General features: G+C 44.9%; 1 protein-coding gene across 3 annotated transcripts in view; it reads right to left on the bottom strand.

Annotated features, from left to right (window-relative positions):
• Positions 1-283: 283 nt before the first annotated feature.
• The window catches only part of phc3b (polyhomeotic homolog 3b), a 29,714-nt gene continuing 9,768 nt past the window's right edge, over positions 284-20,229 (bottom strand). Inside the window, exons 2-12 of one of the 3 annotated variants that reach the window (XM_085171858.1) lie at positions 16,161-16,773; positions 12,600-12,752; positions 10,131-10,232; positions 9,625-9,880; positions 6,849-7,952; positions 6,262-6,596; positions 5,784-5,949; positions 4,738-4,849; positions 4,410-4,530; positions 2,668-2,971; positions 284-1,109 (exon numbers count right to left, since the gene is read on the bottom strand). In XM_085171858.1, the coding sequence (XP_085027984.1) occupies positions 955-1,109; positions 2,668-2,971; positions 4,410-4,530; positions 4,738-4,849; positions 5,784-5,949; positions 6,262-6,596; positions 6,849-7,952; positions 9,625-9,880; positions 10,131-10,232; positions 12,600-12,752; positions 16,161-16,754 (3,402 nt within the window). In that variant the 5' untranslated portion in view covers positions 16,755-16,773 and the 3' untranslated portion in view covers positions 284-954. The remainder of the gene's footprint in view (positions 1,110-2,667; positions 2,972-4,409; positions 4,531-4,737; positions 4,850-5,783; positions 5,950-6,261; positions 6,597-6,848; positions 7,953-9,624; positions 9,881-10,130; positions 10,233-12,599; positions 12,753-16,160; positions 16,774-20,229) is intronic. The other 2 variants (XM_085171859.1, XM_085171860.1) reach the window with 2 other exon arrangements.

Genomic DNA, 20,229 nt, shown 5'->3' with positions numbered 1-20,229 from the left:
ATACCTGCAGCAGCCAGTTTATAGGTACTGGGGTAAATTGCACTACGGGGGATCCCAGAACCTCTCAATCGTTCCACACCCCGACAAAGTGGGTCTGATAACCACTACACTGTGAAACTGTGCCAACCAGGAGGAGGCGGCCCGACGATGTTCCTCAGTGTAACATCTGCTCCACGTGTCGATTTTCTGAAGTGTTTATGCACATTTTTGTTAGAAAGAGCGCTTTCACTGGGCTAGTAAAAGGTATTTTACTTGGGAATTAATTTAAAACAAGATAAATAAATCGTTTGATGATCAATTATTCATTTATTAAATAATTTCAAGCAGGATACCATAAAAATGTGACGATTAAAGACACCAGCCTCTACCCTGATAGTGACTTTTTTAATACACAGACATGTCTTTGTCCAGAATATAGTGATATAAAACATTAAACTTTCATTAATCACTTACAAAGTCTACGCATTATTGTTTTTTTTTCCTTTTACACACACGGGTTATGTTTAGCTACTGGATAGATTTGTTGCTGACGTCACGTTCTAAAAAAACTAAATAGACAAATTTTATATATTAAATGTTCAAAATCCTTCATCAAATAGCTTCAAATGTACACTCTCCAGCGGCATGTAAAATATACACAAAGTTACAAAACCCCCCCGTCTCCTGCTACAGTCGGAGGGCCCAAAACTGGTGAGACGTCTCATGGACTCTGGTGTCGTCATGCTCCCGCACTCCTCTCCAGTTCCCATCTGCTAAGGCCACGCCTACATTTATAATCTCATAAATTATAAATTCCCACAAATCTCTTTTTGTGACTTTGTTCTGTCGTCCTTGGTGTCAGCTTTTGACTTCCGCCGATTTCTCTCTTTTCCTCGCGTCTTTATTGCCTTTTCTCCCTCTTCCATTTTAAACGCTTTCTCTTTTCCTCACTTTGTTTCTCTTTTTCTTTGTCTCTCATTGGTTTTTCAGTGCGTTAATGTGAGCGCAGATCTTCAGAGCAGGTCCCAGTTTTATGTTCATGCTGGTCATCAGATGGTCCTCGGTGAGCAGCAGCAGAGCCTGGCCGTCGATCTCCTGCACCCGGAAAGCCTCCGCTACGTCGCTGCAGCCTGAAACAGCAACGTGGAGAGTTTAAAAACACTAACTGAGCAAATGATTCTGATCAGTCACACAGAAAGTAGTCATGGCCCTGACTTTAGTCACGTGTAACAATCTAAACTCTTGACTTTTAATAAAAACACCTCCAAACTCCTGCAAAGTTTAGTCTGTGGGGATTGACTCTGTTTTGGAGCCTCGAGTGGACATTAGAGGAACTGCAGTTTTCCCCTTTCACTGTTGCTGCTATCCTTCTGTCCAACACGTTCTCACTCCCAAAGCGTAACATTTTACGCTAGGTGACAAATCTTCAACATATTATGTTTTCGGCTACCCACCACGTTCCTAAATGACGACCTCGGAAAAATGAGGAAATATGAGAACCATATGGACTCAATCTACACATGTTAGCTCTTTTTCTTCAAATCGCTTAGAAACACGCTATTTAACATCATTAAAGTCCTGGTTAAGATCAGGAAAAAGGTTATGGTTAGGGCTAGGGATAAGGTTAGGTTTAGGGCTGGAATACAGGGCTGGAACGTCTATTACCGCGGGAGCGTCATTGCACTGGATTTCGGCCATAACCCGCCACGTACCATAAGAACGCCGAAGGTCTCCTTTCGCGTTCCTCAGGAACGCCCCGGGACGTGACAAAACGTCGGCATGTTACGCCTCGGGAGTGAGAACGGGCTGCACTTTGTGCAGAAATGCTATTTAATGCATTCAAACGTGTCAACTTTGGGATTATTTTGTAGATTTAACTAAAGAAGTGGGAACACGTGATGTGTTTGTAGGACTTTTTGTGGCTGCTAATAAAAAAACGCATAAAGACACCGTTTCAAATTAGATTTTGGTGGCTTTCCTGTGAACACATTTTTTTTAAAGGTTCATAAACTCGACAATTAAATGACTGGTTGGTGGTTTTTAGGCCACATGATGATATAATATGTGATGCAGGTTCTGATAAGAACCTTCAGCAGCCTAAGTTCTACCTGAGCCCTTGTTTGGTTCCTCAAATCCTGATGGTGTAGGAGGAGTTTGTGGACAAACGACCCAACAAACAAACTGTTACAGTAACATGTTTCACACTGTTTATCCAGGATCATTAGCCAACAATCAGTTTATCCACTTTGTTTCTAACAGAAACTAATCTGGAGAATGTTTAGACCAGAAGAGATCTGCATAACTCTACGATCCACATCTGATCTTCTCTTAGAAATAAAGTGACAGTGATGAATATTAAAGCTAACTAACAGTGTTTCTCTGTCTCATGTGAAAACTCAGTTTAGCTGTGAAACAGAGGTTCAGTGTTCCTCTCCCAGATGTTTCACAGCAGTCTCACTGAGTCTGACGGTGTGTGGTTGAAAGGATTCTTCACATTACTTCACTCAGCAGTTAATTTCAGCATTTTGCGAAACCTTTAATGGGACTTGGGGGATACGAAGAAGCTGCGAGCGCGCCTCCGTCGCCTGCTGACAATTAAGACGCGGAGTGTGGCATAAATCACACCGACAGTTCTGAGTTAAAGGTCCCGGGAGAAGCTCTGCGTGTGGGGCATCAGCTCGTGTTTACCTGGCAGCGTGTGGATGAAGGCGGTGACTTCCTCCACGCTCCACTGCGACGGGGCCGGCTTAAACGTGGTGGTAGGCGTGGAAGTGGTCACGGCCGGCGCCGACGCCCTCCTCGCTCTCCGAGCCGCCCGACGCTCCATCCTAGCCGTCATGGCGACAGCGGGATCTTCCTCTCCTCCGTCGTCGTCTTCCTCCTCCCTGCCTCCACCTCCCACCATATCGTCTTCATCTTCGTCCTCTTCTGCCGCCGCCGCTTTTTCCTTTCCATCTTTCTCACGCTGACCGGCGCTCCACAGATCACGAGGCTGAAAGGAAACAAAGTGTAAGAAATGTAAAAGTTGGGAAACGTCCTGCCTGATATCAACAGTTCAGGGGGCTGCAGGGGTGATGGTGGGGGCCCTTCAGCACCAACAGCATCATTTAAACCCCAAACTCCACCTCAATCATCTCAAACTGGTTACTTGTAAATGACTCCCTGTGCTCAAACGATAGAGAACATGTGGGATGTGGTGGAACGATAAATATGTAGAAACTGTGTGATGCTATCATGTCGATGACGAACAACTCGGGACTTTGTTGAATCTGTGAGTTATAAGAAAGTCGACTCAAACGGAGTTCCAACTTTTAAGATTAGGCTTCAAACTTTCCTTTTTGCTAAAGCATATAGTTAGAGCTGGACCAGGTGACCCTGAATCCTCCCTTAGTTATGCTGCAATAGATGTAGGCTGCCGGGGGATTCCCATGATGCATTGAGTTTTTCCTTTCCAGTCACCTTTCTCACTCACTATGTATTAACAGACCTCTCTGTGTTGAATCATATCTGTTATTAATCTCTGTCTCTCTTCCACAGCATGTCTTTATCCTGTCTTCCTTCTCTCACCCCAACCAATCACAGCAGATGGCCCCGCCCCTCCCTGAGCCTGGTTCTGCCGGAGGTTTCTTCCTGTTAAAAGGGAGTTTTTCCTTCCCACTGTCGCCAAAGTGCTGCTCATAGGGGGTCATATGATTGTTGGGTTTTTCTCTGTATCTATGAAGCGCCTTGAGGCGACTTTTGTTGTGATTTGGCGCTATATAAATAAAATTGAATTGAATTGAATTGAATTGAAAATTGAATTGAACTCAGTACGAGGACGGTGTAACTGAATAAAGTGGCTGCTGGCTGCATATGACTTAAAAATGAGCGTTTGTTTTCTGTCTGTTGGTGGAGTTTCCTGATTTCAGAGGTGTTAAACTGTGAGGAATCAGTTAAACTGTACTGACTGGTCTCACTGGACTCGTGGCTCTCTGCTGCCCTCTAAAGGCCATCGGCTGTCACTGAACCACAGATGGCTTCAAATGGCTCCTTTCATAAGACCAAATCTAAAATCCACTGCACACGACTAACTGAGCTAAAGTAGTTTTACACTACTAAGTATTTTTAATTCATGTGTTTGTTTCAGTTTAGTTTCAGTGTTTTTCAGTTTTTCTGATTAAGAGCATTCGTCAGGGACAAAATTTAAAACGTTTACAAAAGATATGAAACTACAAACGCAGAGTGGCGTCTTTGTAGGAACGTAACCCATCAAATAAACATCACAAAGATCAATAAAAGCATAAAAACGTGTTTAATATTTGGACAATCAGCCTCCTGTAATACAGCCGGTGTGTGTGTCCATTCACAAAAGGACTTTAGGAGCTCTTTAAAACATCTCAACACGTCTCTGTTTGCTGTTTTTAAGCTGTTCGTGAGTTCAGCGTCCCTACCAGCCGCAGCAGCAGGGGTTTCCCAGGGACCGACTCCGCCCGGTTGAGGGCGGGACGAGGCTTCTCTGACCGGCTTCCTGCGCTGAGAGCTCGCAGACGCTTCGTCAGACGAACGTTAAACCTGAGGGGGGAGGAGGAAGCACAGAGACACGTGGCGGTGATGTTTCCTCGTTCTGCTGCTTTCATTCACACTCGTATCTGCATCTGACACCTGCACGCCTCCACGCAGGCCGCACGCACCACATCCTGTCACCCCCACGCTGTCTAAAGGTCCCGAGACATCACAGCCGCCCTCTTTAGCGCTTAAGCCAATGAAGCGAGGCCTTACCCGCGTGCACAGGAAGTGGAGCAGAAGCGTTTGGAGCGCATGAAGTTGTGCGCGTGGCCCCTCTTCCCGCAGAACTGGCAGTGCAGCACCGTTCGGTCTCTGTGGCCCGACCCTGCAGAGGGACACAGTCAATGAGAGAAGCTGAGAAACACAGAGTCTAATATGGTTTCCACTGCTCGTTTAGAAGATTAGCAGCTGCCACATTTACCACATCAGCAGCAGAGCGACAGACGTGAGCAGAGCAGGATTCGGGGCAAACGTCAGGTTCACCGCCGAGTTTTCAGGGTATTAAAAGTGGTTGACTTCTTAGAGCCCGTGGACCTCTCACACACTTTCACTGCACAGGGCTGCGCTCAGCTTGTATTGAGTGTTTATCTTTCACATCTTCATGTGTTAAATCAGCCCCAGAGCTGCAGGTGAATGGTTCGACTGTTAAAACCACTTCCATGTGACGTCGTAGCTTTAATAACAGAAGCCAAATGCTGTGTGTTGAACTCGCTTTCTCGTTTAGGCCCGCAGGTCCAGAACATGACGGGACAGGTTTACAGTGGCAGGCAGAGGCTGCGCCACGATGCAGAAACTCCGGTTTTCCTCCGTGTTATGACAGCGGTTTACTGTTAGAGCCTGCGGACCGATCGCTGCGTTCAGGACAAGAAATAGAAGATCTCTCACCGTTTTTAGAGAACGTGTAAAGACTTTGTCCTTGTTTGGTGTGCAGCCATGAGAAACCCTCTTTATATATTTTCTTTAAGCCTAATTTAATATTAAACGTACTAATCTTATATAAAAACTGCAAGAATTCAGCTCTGAGTTCTGTTTTTATTCTTGATTTCATCAGGTTTTAAGCCCTGCTCTCAGTTAAAAACTGCGTCACCTGCTTCTGTTTTGATTTTCTTGGATGAATCTTCGTTGTTGATTTGGTGACAGTATGATGCGGGTGCGGCCGGTCTGTTCTGCAGCTCTTACCAACAGTAATTTCATGCATTGACACTTCAGAGCAGATAAAACGAGCAGGTGTGAAGTTTAAAAGTTAAACTGCTCCTTACTGCTCCCAGGATCGTCCGTGTCTCCTCCTTCCTCTTCGTCCGAATCTGTGGAGTGCTCCGTTTGTTTTATCGTTTCCGTTACAGGCAGCGCCGCTTTCCCATTGGTCCCATTCACTTCCTGCGGTTTGGGCACCTGCTCTGGAACCAGCAGGGATGAGCGGTTCACCTGGACCACAGAAATAAGGAGAGTGTAAACGCACCGCGAGAGCCTGTGGCTGAAAAGGTCATCGCAGGTAACTACATCCACCCTGAACTTATTCTACGTTTATACATGAGAAAGGAGTTTTTTCCCCACTTTAGTAACAAAATTGTAATATTTGACGTCTCTAACATGTGAAAGAAAAGGTGATGAACTGTAAAATGCTTAAATAAACCTGAGGAGATTAAACACCAACTTATTTCAGAATAAAAGCATCAAAACCTAAAATTCTAGCTTCCTTTTTTCTGCCTTTGTGATGTAAAACAAACGTCTCCTTACAGGAAACGGTTGGAGCCCCTCCTGGATGACAAATCCCTCCACCAGGTGGGTGAGAACCTGCCGTCCCTCAGGCCACGGCCTCGGCTCCCAGGGGCTGCTCAGTGATTGGCCGAAGCTCTCTGACTCGTCCTCCAATTGTCCAAGAGGCTCCGCCTCAGTTTCCGTGGGCGGCTGCTGCTCGCCACCTGCTTTGTCCACCTTCGCCGGCTCGTGCTGCGGTAGGCTGAGGTCGGTCGGGAGGGCGGTCTGCGCCGGGAGGAGAGGAGGAGGGTTTTCTGCCGAAGGAGTGGTGATGGGTGAGGAGGGGGGAGACTGAGAGGAGAGGCTGGACAACGCTGTGAGGAGCAGAGAAAGAAAAAAGGGTTGACTGGAAATTAAAATGAAATGCATTAAGTTACAGTGGAAAACAAAGCAGAACACTAATGTTCAGCAGGTACCAGCGAGTCTTTATTGCACCACTGCATTAATTACTCCTGGACCCTTTAAGGGAGCACAGCTCGGACAGATGCTCCTTCAACCTGACAGCTTTACTGTAAAGCCTCATGTAAACACACAGAGCATTAAGTGTTGCTGAGTCTGAGCTGTACCTGACTGATTGTCGGACTGGGTCGACATGTTCTCACAGAAGTCCTCCTGGCTGACGGGTTGAAGGTCCTTCTGAGGCTCTGGCAGCCTCTGACTCTGGGCGGAGGCTTCGGGGACTGGAGCTGGCTCTGGTACCGGGACTGGTGCTGGAGTTTGGACTGGAAGTGGAGTTGGAACGAGACCCGTGATGGGTTTTGAGTCCACAGTGGAGTCTTTAACAGACTCAGGTCCTGGGAGAGGGTCCGTGTTGTGGTGCTGATGGGGAAGCTGTGCAGTCTGGTTCTCAGACTGGTCCATTGGAGTCTCTCCTTCCTCTTCCTCCTCCATCTTCTTGTCCTTGCCTTCCTCTCTCCTCTCCCTCTCACTTTGGCCTTCTTCTGTCACTTCCATTTGATCTTCCTCTCGGCTAACTTCCTGCACCTCCTGGCTGATTCGCTCCTCACTGGGCTCCTCCTCCTTCACCTTCTCTCTTTGGTCATCTTTCTCCACTCGCAGGTCTTTAGCAATGCTTTCCTCATCTTTGACTTCCTGTCTCACAGCTGCAGCTCTCTTTCTCTGCTCTTCAGCCTCCTTTACCTCCACCTTCTGGGTCAGATTTTGCGGCTCAGCTTGACTCTGCGGAGAGGCTGGACTCAGAAGGGACGGAGGTGAGGGCAGAGGAGAGGTGGTTTTTGGCAACGAGGGGTTTAAAGGAGGAGGAGGAGGAGGAGGAAGGACGTCTTCGGTGCTCAAAGTCCTCTTTGATTGGGCGGAAACCTCCGGCGACTGTGCAGCTGGAGGCGGCGGCTGCACCGAAGCATGCGTGTACGTTCCCGGCTGTGGCTGGCGACCCGAAGAGAGGGCGATGATCTGAAGCTGCTTCGCTGCAGACAACGAGCGCTCAAAATGCGGCACAGCTGACAGAGCGCTGGAGACAGATACCGGGCTGTGAGTTAACGGACAGCTCTTCAGTCCCGCCAGCGGCCGGCTGATGGAAGACGCCTGGCTGGAGGGAGCAGCAGCGATTGGTTGGAGGGCCGAGGTCTGGCGAGGTGACACCGCCCTGTGACCGTTAGGAGAGTGAAGTCTGGGTCTCAGAGGGACGGCTCGAACCGGAGAATAGAGAGCTGTGGGAGACGAGCATGAAGAGGAAACCATTAAACAACGAGGGAGCGATATGACTAATAAATGATCTGATAACTGGCCACTCGTGCATGTTATGATTGTTTAATTCTCACGTGCTTCACTGTAATCTGCTGATGCACAGGAGGCTCGAGGATTCAGGGTGTTGGCTGAAAAACTTTCTCACATCTAAGATTTAAACATTTCCTTTCAGTGGCTCCAAAAACTGAATTATTTAGATGATCAAATGCAAATTTTATTATGTTTTTGTTTTCTAATTTTCATCTCTCAAGGCTGGAAAATATATCAAGACCCGTGATTCAATTTACTTTGTTCTGCAGCACAGTGCAGTTTTCTCCCAGTGATTTATGAGTTCAGTTGCAGACAACGACGGCAAACATGCTGAAAATTGACTTGTTCCAGCGCTCTGTGAGGGTAAACCGAAGCTCTGAAGTCTCCGGGTAATAGAGGGGAATTATTTGGTTCATAAGTCACTGAAATGAAACCGTACACAGGACCACACCAGTGCAGCTAAAGAAGGCTCTGAACAGCTAAATGCAGTAAGTTTGTCCTTTCTTTTTTTAAAGTAACCAAAATTAAAATAGTAAAAAAAGAAAAATATCTATTTAAAAAATGTAATTCTTTAAAAACTGAAGGCAAAAAATGATTGAAAATATAAAACGCTAATTTTGAAACAAATTTTTTTTTTTAGTTTACTCATTGCTTGTAGAAAAAAAACTTAAACATGCAATTTCACACCACAAGTCAGTGTGATTGTTGCTAACACCAGACTGTGGCTTGCTGTCAGAACAGCTGCAGAGAGTTGTCAGACGGCTTTAAACTGCAGGCTTTTATTTTGAAAGGTTTGGAGTGTTGCTAACATCCAATATGTAATTTGAGGCTTTTATTTTGAAAGGTTCAGCATGTTGAAAACATCCCATATGTAATTTGAGGCTTTTATTTTGAAAGGTTCAGAGTGTTGAAAACATCCAATATGTAATTTGAGGCTTTTATTTTGAAAGGTTCCGAGTGTTGATAACATCCAATATGTAATTTGAGGCTTTTATTTTGAAAGGTTCAGAGTGTTGATAACATCCAATATGTAATTTGAGGCTTTTATTTTGAAAGGTTCAGAGTGTTGAAAACATCCAATATGTAATTTGAGGCTTTTATTGTGAAAGGTTCAGAGTGTTGAAAAATCCAATATGTAATTTGAGGCTTTTATTTTGTGTCTTTTAGCCTTTCTTCACCTCAAACCCGTGGCAGCAGATGGCTGCCCGTTCCTGAGACCGGTCCTGAGGTTTCTTCCTGTTAAGGGGGGGTTTTCCTTCCCACCAAGTGCTCGCTTACAGGGATTTGTCCCATTGCTCAGGCTTCTCTGTATTATTGTAGGGTCTCTACCTTACAATATAAAGGGCCTTTAGCAACTGTTATCATTTTTAAAGCATACTGGTCTTCCACTGATGGCTTTTATTTTGAAAATCTGAAACACCCCTCCCTCCAGTCCCCCCGGTTAGTCTCTGTCAGGGTCAGAGCTGGATCCAACCAATAAACTCAAACAGAATCAAATATAAATAAAACATTCAGGAAGCTGCAAACACAGCATCAGCTGACTGAAAGTGTAGCATTATAATAATTTAATGATAATATATTAGTCACTAGATGTAAGACCCTCACATGGAGGAGCGTACTCATCCGGCCTCATCACACCCTTCAGGGACCTACTTGGAGGCGGCACGGCGAGGTGTCGGCCGGGCGCGGTCGGACACTCCGTAGCTGTGATGCTGGACTGAGGTCGCGGCTTGAGAATCGGGAAGAGCGGGGCTTGAGGTCGAGAGAGGGGAGGCGGGGCCGTGGCGCTGGGCTTGAGGCGTAAGGAAGGAGGGATGGCGAGAGTCCCGGGGGGAGGAGGCCTCAAGGTGAGACTCTGGAGCTGGAAGGGACACAAAGATGTTCAGTTAGATCCCACGAAGGTGTTGGCTATCCAGTCACAGCTTAGCAACTGTTACCAGCGAGAGCGGGTATGTTAGAGGCAGCAGGAAGAAAAGCTCTCTGAAGTAGATTTAGTCTCAAACGTCTGAGCTTTGTGTGTTTCAGACGACTGTGTAAAGAAGTCAGCTTGTTGCAGGTCAGCTCAACAGATGCATTCACGTGCAGATAAAGACATTTGCTCGGCTGCTCACCTGAGCCGAGGCGGGGTTAGAGGAAGGAGGAGAAGTGGAAACAGAGGAGGAGGAAGAGGAGGAGCACGGCTGGGGCGGCCGCATAGCAGACGTAAGAATTAGCTGCAGGAGAAAAAGGAGGAAACACGTGAAGGAGGAGATGAACAGAGGAGAGCAGGACTCAAGCACAGATCTTGAAGCATCTTCTTGCTTCCTTTTAATGACCTAATAAAACACCCATAAACATAATGGTTACTTTTTAAAACGGATCAACATCAGATTTTAACCCTGGGGACTATTTTCTGCGGTGGATTAATACAACTGCGAGGCATATGCTTCATATTCAATGTTCAATGTTAAACAGACATTTTTACAACACATTTAAGTGTTTTAAATCCAGGTGTCAGATCTAGATGATGGGAATGATTTGTGAGATTAACCATGGTTTAATATTTCACTGTTAAAAGAACTTTTATGAACACATAAATAACCTTTAGTCTAAAATAGGTTTCTGTGAATATAGTTTCATATAGCAGTTGCAGCAGTGCTCAGCTCAAGGATGAAAACAGATTTGTGTATTTCTGACCTGCAAATGTCAGTGACAATGAAACACAAACATATGTGTTGCTGAACTTAGTGATGGGAGTCAGGTACTAGCTACATGCATGCAACTAGACACAGTCAGCCAATCACAGGGCAGCGTCTCTATGCATGTAGACACGGTCGAGACGACGTGATGAAGTTAAAGTAAGTAAGTAAAGTTTATTTATTAAGCACTTTTCATAGACAGGTAGTCACAAAGCGCTGCACACAGAGATTAAAATAAACAGTACGATAAATAGCAAAATGCACGATATAGAGTTTAAATGTAAATTAAAAATGTAAAAAGCAACAGAAAGCTTGTTTAAACAGTAAAGTTTTTAACTGTTTTTTAAAGGTTGACTCCACAGAGTCAACCAGTTGTAAACTGTTCCACAGCCTTGGTGCCACAGACTGAAAGGCTCCGCCCCCTTTCGTCTTCAGTCGTGTTCTGGGAGAAACCAGCAAACTCTGAGTCTGTGAGCGGAGACGGCGAGCAGTCGTGTATTTGGTGAGAAGCTTGCATAAATAATCTGGGGCCATTTAGTGCTCTGTACGTTAAAACAATCATTTTAAAACGAATTCTAAAATCTATTGTAAAGAACATAAAATAGATGTGAGCTCGCTTGCTAGAGCGAGTTCGTAGTCTGGCTGCTGCGTTTTGTACAGAGATGATTTATCCAAGCTGGTAAACAGGGAATTACAATAATCTAAACGCGATGACACAAATTCATGGACAGTTTTTTCCAGTTCAGCTGAGGAGACCATATGTCGCAGTTTAGAAATATTCATTAAATGAAAGAAAAGCTGAGCATGTGGATAAAAGGGGGATTTAAGTGACGCTGAATGTGACGAGGTTGTTGGTGCCAGACGGGATGGTCGGAATATTTCAGGATCTGCTGGGATTTTCCCGCATAACCGAAAAAGAAAATATCCAGTGAGCAGCAAATGTGACTCGCTGAGGTCAGACGTCGGAGGAGATCAGCAACTCAAATAACCACTGTGTGGCGAGGCGTGGTCTGCGACGCTGCTGCAGGTGAGATGGACGCACCTGCAGCAGCATCTGTGCTGTTGTCATTAGTGGTCGTTGGTGGTGATGTGTACGGCTGGCAGCTGTGACAGCAACCGTGTGAATATTGTAAGAATAAAGTATCCTGCAAAGATGCACCTGGGTCTGCTGTGGGTTTGTTACACACTGGTTACAACCGTAGTGCAGAAGAGCATCTCTGAGCTAACAGCTAGTCCAACCTCAAACCACACGAGTGTCCTTTCTCTCAGCTAAGAAGAGAAAGTTCATGATGTTCATTCAGATGCTGAACATGTCCATCCTCACTGTATCCATCTTCCAAAGGTCACTTTCAGCAGGACAACGGGGCTCAACCTCGTACTAGCAACGCGTGCCTAATGAAGTGGCCTCTGAGTGTATAATGTGTACTCTCTACTGTAAATCAAAGGTTTAGGGAAAATGTGATGCTTCAAGATTATTTTAAACTAAAACTTCAAACACATAATCTTCTCCCAAACAGGTAGTATGTACATCATCGGTTACCATGGTGATTTAGAGAGGTAAAGCACCTCTGACATTAAGCTCGACACAGCTGCCTTAACCTGGTAACGTTGCTTCATCGTCTGTGTTTTCAGACTGTTTCAAATCTCACAGGTTTTTGGTGCATTTAATGTCATTTACATGATGTTTGTGTTTGTTTAGTATTCGGAGAAATTTCTGCTTTGAAACGTCTGTTTTCAGATTTGCTTGCAGCATTAAACTCAGAGCTTTTCCTGCCAACTGGCTCATTTTAATACTCGTCATTCTTTCTGCAGCTGCACACTCCTGTTCACCGTGAGCAGCAGAACAGAATGCATGTGGAAATATATGAGTGTGTGTGTGTGTGTGTGTGTGTGTGTGTTTACCATCTGAGCTCTAAGCAACACCTGGTCTTGGCCCGACCCTTTGAGACCTTTTCCTAGGAGCAACGTCTGCTGGGATACCTTGGGATGCCTGACAGGGGAGGGGTTCTGATTGGTTCGCACAAGACCAGGTGTGCCCACAGGAGTCTGTGATACCTGGAACAAAGAGAGGAGAAGGGAAGCAATTAAGGCAGCGCTTCAGAGCAGGGATGACTTTTTGTGATATTTCCTCGAATAGCAAAGCAGTGACGAGTGTGTTTGTGTGGAAACCAACAGAGTAAACAATGAAAATGTTGAGTTTTAATGCTTCTTTTCAACAAAAAAACACTAAATTAATACTTTAACAACGATCAGCTTCATCCACCAGGCAGCTCACATCTGTTTATGGTTCTTTTAATCTCATCGATCAGGTTTAATTTAAAGATTTGAAAAACTCGTTTGTAAAATTTGTTGTCACAAACTGTTTGGCATGTTTTAGGCAAAGGAGTGGATTTTAAATCCGAAGTTCAGACTTGAATTAAAGGGGTTTAATAAAAGTATTCCCTCAAATATTCAGGAATTACAGTCATTTTAATGCACAGTCGCTCAGAATTCATTAGACAGCTGTTTAATATGTTTTCATGGCCACCAAATGCAAGTATTTCATTTGCATTTGTTTGCTTTTTCAGAGCAACTCTCAACACGAGGTCCAAATAAATGTCAGTGAAGACAAACAGGCCATCACTCGACCGGAAAGTCCAAATAAAACAAATAAAAACATCAGACACAAAGAAAAAATCCACATTCTGGTGCATCGGCCAGCTCAGCAACACTACGAGACTTTAAAGCCCACAGAAGGCTCTCAGGGAGGATCATCGTCACAGCTTTTACACCAACAGGGTGCAAACCACCGGTTACGCTCAAGAACAGGAGCCAGATTTTAGCAGAAAACGTGCACAGCTGGCAGCGGAAGCAGGTCACGAGTGTTTACTGATGATGCGATCGCTGATAGAAGCAGCGGGGCTGTAAGCTCTGCTCAGACTCAGACAAACGCTGCAGGACTGATCGGACAGAGCGTCGGAGTGCAGACGGACAATGAGCCGAACCACAAAAGCGACCCGGCGCAGAGAAACGCGATCCTCTTCAATGGCCACGTCGGGCACCTGATCTCAACCCAACACAGCAGCTTTTCAGTTACTGAAGGAAGAAAGACACAAACTTACTTCTGTTGAGCTCTTTGGATTAAGCGGAAAGTCTGAACTTCGATCACAATCAGTCGATTGTTTCATTTAAACTCGCAGCGGTGGCCATCAGGTATCAGTGACTGTCCTTTTCTGTTGCTGACATCCAGCTATTGAAGTTTATGATTTCATCTCAAGCTCGTGTTTTTAAAGCTCTAACGTGAGGAACTGTGCAGACTGTGCAGCAACGCCTGCATACAGAGTGTGAACGCCAGCGTCTCTGCGGCTCACAGTTCAGCCTGTTCACTCACTGAATTAACAGAGAGTGAGACCCGAGTGTAAGGATGTGAAACGCACTCAGATGAAAGCAAACAAAGAGGAAACTGTAACCCCGAACAGTCAAACACTGACCCAGATGGAGCCCGACAGGTGAAAGGTCGGAGGCGTCGTCTCACGAGCTGTCTGTCACTCTCATATTTAGATTATTCCTGATCTTTCTTTTTAAATCAGATCCATTTGTTCGGGTCCTGAAAGGTCAGCTGTCGCTTTCAACAGTTATTTCCAGTTTAATGAAACTCAGCTTAAAATATTCTCACCACCACGTGTTACAGAAATATGAATAAAATACAGATTCAGTCATTTAAGCAGGTTGACTGTCGTGTGCTGTACCTGCATTTTTATTTACTGTAGCTTTACTTTATGGATGAAGCATGCTAACAAAGCTAGCACTAGCTATCAACTTAGCACGCCACCCTTACATCCAACAGATCGTCACTTCTGGTTCCTAAAAAAGCCTGTGGCTGCTTCACAAACTGTGACGTCACTGAGGCTCAGTCTGGGATCTGAACACAATACTGATGCTTCATATCAGACATAACTGTCACTGATCTGCAGTGTTGGTCAAGTTACTTGACAAAAGTAATCAGAAACTAATTATTTATTACTTCCCCAAAAAAGTAATCCCGTTACTTTACTGATTACTTATTTTCAAAAGTAATTAGTTACTTAGTTACTTTTTAAAAACAGGATTTACAACCTGAATAGGTGATAAAGTGATAGATCTTTCAGCCCAATTCTACTTTTTCTACATAATCATCATACAAAATGTAATCAAATGGAAAAGTCTCTTTTTAAAACTTGTTTTATTAGTTTTAATCTTTTAACTTTATGCATCAAGCAAAAATTTAATTATCTGCAACATTCTCTGACTGGAAGAAATTAGTTTAACATTTAAACCTATTTTCTGCACATTCCAGCACATAAAATAAAATATTTTTTGTGTTTACACTCAGTCTTTCAAATAGATGCAAGTAAAACACAGCAGAAAATAAATAAAGTCAAAGACTAGCGGTCCTGTTGCTCTATTTTCACCTGTAAAGCAGGAGTGGGGTAGGCGGAGGGTTACCCTGGTGCAGGTGTGCAGCGGTCAGTGGAAGAATCCGCGAGTTTCTCTGTGAGTTTCCCATTACGTCGTAGCTACTCGGTGCTTGTTTGGAAGTTTAGGGGGTTTTTTTTTCGGTGTTTTCTTCCCACGCACAACGGACACTAATGTTTTTGTCACTTTTTATGGAATCAAACTCAAAGTAAGGTCAGTACTTCCACGCTTTAAACGCTGCACGCTCATACTCTCTCTGCACTCGATATATGATCCATTGTTGATCTGCACACAGCTGTTGTCACGAACGTCGCACTCGCTTACGTCACTGTCATGAGACGTTCTCGCAAAAAAATCACGGTTTTAGTAACGCAGTAACGCAGCGTTCCTACGGGAAAGTAACGGTAATCTAATTACCGTTTTTGCAATAGTAATCCCTTACTTTACTCGTTACTTGAAAAAAGTAATCCGATTACAGTAACGCATTACTGCCCATCTCTGCCGATCTGCTACAGCTGGTATAAGAAAAAGCAAAAACAGTTTCTCAGTTGATTTTTTTTTGTGCATCTTTGCACCAAATCCAAAGATTTCAGTCTTCGCTTCTGTAAAAACGTCAGTACAAGTAAACATCGTGAGTGCAGGAAGGCTAGATAAAACTTTGAGCTTAAGCTGTTTTATTTACACCCGTCCTCTGCATCATTACTGCGTCTTTTTTAGACGAAGCTAAAAAATATTTGGTCCTAATGTTATCAGCCTGTTGAATGACGGCTGTCAGTCTTATGAATGCAGCCTCCTCCTTATGTAACCCATAGACTGTGCACAAAGATGGCATCCGCAGGTTTCCTTTTCAAAGCCTCAAAGTTAACGTTTTAGCCACTGTCATGGTGGGATTCTTGGATGTGGTCATGAGAGGGTGGAGACGTGCGTCCTTATTCTGTAGGGTTGCAATGTGTGAACACAAATATGGTTTAAAGAGCAACAATCCAGCAAAGACAAACTGGACAAACTCCAGGTGTGTGTGACCGTTACCTGTCTGCCAGGTGGACTGGCTGGTGTGTGAAACGGTGTGATCGGCGTTGAGGTTGCAGAGAGGACCCTGGCGCTCCCGTTGGTCAGGCTGGTGGAGATCTTGGTAGACATGGTGGTGTTGTTGTGCGTCGCAGAAGACATTGGAGAGGATGAGAGGAGCGGTGAAGGAGCGGTCGCCACGACAGGAGAGGAGGACGACGAAGGGGGAGGGAGAAGGGAGGGGGAAGGGGGGGTTTGCACGGAGGAAGACATTTTGGAAGAATGGTTGTGTCGGGAGTATGTGCGGAGGGCGGGGGCAGGGGTGGAGGTAAGTTTAGGGGGAGTCGGGACGAGGACGTGAGGAGACGGAGCGCCGGCCGTTGCCGCCGCCGCCTTTGGTCCGTGGTTTGTGGTGATGGAGGGAGCGGGGGTGAGAGGCGGGGGAGGGGAGGAGGTGGTGGGTGTCAGCGAGGGCGCGGGGGAGTCCAGGAGCATGGGGTTGGGGGTGAGCCGAGGAGGCGTGGGGGTCGGAGGGGCGGTAGAGGACTCAGGGCTCGTTCCATTGGTGGCCTCGCCGTGATCTGATTGGCTCTGCCGAACCGGCTCCCTGTCCATCCTTCAACACTGAAGCACGCTGAGGCGCACGGACAGACACACAGACAGGCACACACACACACAGACAGACACACAGAGTTAATTTGCATATTTTGCATTTCAAGTTCCAGAGAAAACAAACTACTGGAACATTTGTTCACAAAACATGGAAATAAGTCCTAACTAGAGCTGGGCGATATGACCCAAAATTCATATCTCGATATATTTTACCTGGACGGCGATATAAGATATATATCTCGATTTATTTTTTTAAGCCATAAAGTAAGAACAAAAAGAGAGTTCTTAGTCAAAGCTGTGTCCCAGATGTCACACAGGCACTTTTATTAACATAGAGCATAGATGTACATAAAATTTACTCAAAAATAAATTATGAGCATTTATTAAATAATAATGCTCCATAAATAAAAGAAAACAATGTTGTTTTTGAGCATAACAAAAAGCTCACAATTGTGCAGTCAAAATGTAAACTAAAAGATGCAGAGCATAGTAACAAAGACAGATTTCCCAGCTGCTCTGTTCCCAACTTCTACTGTGTGACTGACAGCATTGAGTTTGAAATCCTCTTCATAACCATGTCTCTTAACAGGTGCCATTTATGGTCCTTATACACAGTAGGGTAATATTACGTTGAAGCACAGTACGTATCACTCCGCGAGGCTCCTCGGTCGCCGTAATGCTCTGACAATCCAGCAGCACCGTAGCTTAGCAAAGTCGTACTAAAACATTTTTTGACAGATTGCTGAGCGCTGTGTACCACATAAAATCGCTTCGCGGCCATCAAGCACAACCAGAATTCATACATGAGGCGCGCTGTCAACTTTTGAGAAAATGAAAGGATTTTAGGCCGTGCAGCGCCTCTGGGCTGCATGGCGTTAGCGTGGTTAGCTCGTTAGCTCGTTAGCGTGGTTAGCTAGCTAACACGTTGACGGCGTCCAGCCCCACGCACGGGGCGATGCGCAGTAACTCGTTAACGGAGATTTGCCGTGTCCATCTTGTCGCTTCCTGCAGGTGAAGCGATGGGGGAGGAGGGGCGGGCGAGGCCGAGTAACGTTGCGTAAAGACAAAAGTGGACGAAAGAGAGGCAAACTTGCGGCTCCACAAGTATAGTTATAACGTAACATAGACTATATCGATATAAAGGATATTGTCACATCTTATATCTCGTATAAAAATATATCGATATTTTTTAAAAACTCGATATATCGCCCAGCTCTAGTCCTAACGTTCCTCATGAGGATCACCGGGGGAGCCTCGGCGCCCCCACAGACGAGCTGGAGGTCAAATCTAACAGTTAAGAGCCCAAAAACAACAATCTGCACAAACACGACCTCATGTTAACCTGTTCTGTACAAAGCTATCAGCGAGACACCCCAGAGTGATGCTGAAGCAGAGTCAAAGATTGATTTTCAAGTAACAAAAGCAGGCTTGTGCATTTCTAACCACATTAGTTCCAGCACAACGTCTTGATGCACGCTCAGTCATCCAGGTAAGCAAATGTTCCTGCACAACATTAAAAAGCCTCTAGTTTCTCATCAGCCTGCTCAACAAAGATATCGAGGACTTGGTGATAAATGTTGGAGATGTGGGGGAGACGGAGCTAACCATTTCCACATCTTTTGGGACTGTAAAGCTATTCGCCAGTATTGGTCTCTAATCCATGATCATTTACGAAATGTTTTTTCATTTGTTTTTCCTTCAACTTTTGAGACCATATTTTTGTGCAATGTACCCGTGGATAAACTGAATTCTCCTGTATATCCTTCTGGCCGCAAGTAAAAAGCCTCTTACGAGAAGATGAACCACCAACGATAGAAGACTGGATACATTCTGTACAAGAGATCTACACGATGGAAAAACTTCAGAGGGATTCCTTCTACAGAATATGGTCTAAATGGACAGACTATGTTAAACATATGAGGTGTGATTTTGTATATGATGTTACAACCCTGAGTACTACGTAAACCTACCTGCCCTGCTGCCTCCTAACCCTAGTTTTTTTGGGGTTTTTTTCTTTTCTCTTCTTTTTCTGTCTTCTTTATTTTTCAATTATAAGTTAAAATGTGACAGCAAACAAAGTGTAAAAAGGCAAACTACTGTTATGTTCAACAGCTGTCCCAATAAAAGAGATAATAATTTAAAAAAAGCCTCTAGTTTCAGTCACGTTTCTGGATACAAGTTTTCATCCAACACGTTCTCACTCCCAAACCGTAACATTTTACGCTAGGTGACAAATCGTCAACATATTACGTTTTCGGCTACCCACCACATTCCTAAATGACGACCTCGGAAAAATGAGGAAATATGAGAACCATATGGACTCAATCTACACATGTTCGCTCTTTTTCTTCAAATCGCTTAGAAACACGCTATTTAACATCATTAAAGTCCTGGTTAAGATCAGGAAAAAGGTTATGGTTAGGGCTAGGGATAAGGTTAGGTTTAGGGCTGGAATACAGGGCTGGAACGTCGATTACCGCGGGAGCGTCATTGCACTGGATTTCAGCCATAACCCGCCGCGTACCATAAGAACGCCGAAGGTCTCCTTTTGCGTTCTTCAGGAACGCCGCGGGACGTGACAAAACATCGACATGTTACGCCTCGGGAGTGAGAACGGGCGGTTTCATCTGCCTCATTTTTTCTCCTTCTTCTTCTCGACCTGATCCCACCCCTGCTGTCCTCCTCTGTCACACCCTTTTTCTCCTGCCTAGCAGCTCCATCTTCAACCCTTTTGTTCAACATGTCCAGTCTTCCCTCTCTGCACGCGTCCAAACCATCTCAGCCTCGCCTCTAGCTTTGAGCTGTCCCTCTGGTGGATTTGTCCATCTTCAGCCTCCTGTTACATCTTGTAAACCTTCCTTTTCACTCGTATGCTTTCACACATCACCCCTGACACTCGTCTCCACCCACTCCACCCTGGCTGCGCTCTCGTCTTCACCTCTCTTGCTGCTTTGGATGGTTGACTTCATCTGCCTTCACCACCTCATTTGTATCGATTTGCATCGACATATTCTGGTCGTAAAGGATGAAAAACTGCTTTTTGAGGGTGGAACAGTTGGTGGAATAAATCTGGACCTGACTAAAGTTCAAGTTTGATGTTTAAAATTTGTTTTTGATTTAAAACACAGACATGTCTCTTGTTCCTGGGTGGGAAGTGTTCTTCTTGCCTGGGAGGCAGAAGGAAAGTCATTAATATCTATTTGCAAAAACTTTGCTTTTGTGACCCGTAATTTAATTTTACAAATGTCACTGTCATCGTAACAAAGACAAAGTTTGCTCCTGCCTGAGAGATGCTCTTTAACCCGATGGTCCTTTTGCAATCAGGCTTTAAAAGTTAATGCAAAATCTTGCAAAGGGTTATGATTAAAAGCCACCTGGTTAGGTTTAAGCAATAAAAACACTCAGAGTTTGACAAAGATCACGGCTTGGGTTAAAATACACCCTGTTTTCCCAAAGATCTACAAGCTACACACTGCAG

The sequence above is a fragment of the Neolamprologus multifasciatus genome, chromosome 9 (genome assembly GCF_963576455.1).
Source record: "Neolamprologus multifasciatus chromosome 9, fNeoMul1.2, whole genome shotgun sequence".
In the NCBI taxonomy this organism is placed as follows: domain Eukaryota; kingdom Metazoa; phylum Chordata; class Actinopteri; order Cichliformes; family Cichlidae; genus Neolamprologus; species Neolamprologus multifasciatus.
Note: the sequence above shows the minus strand (reverse complement) of the source record. Positions and strands in the feature narration are given on the sequence as shown.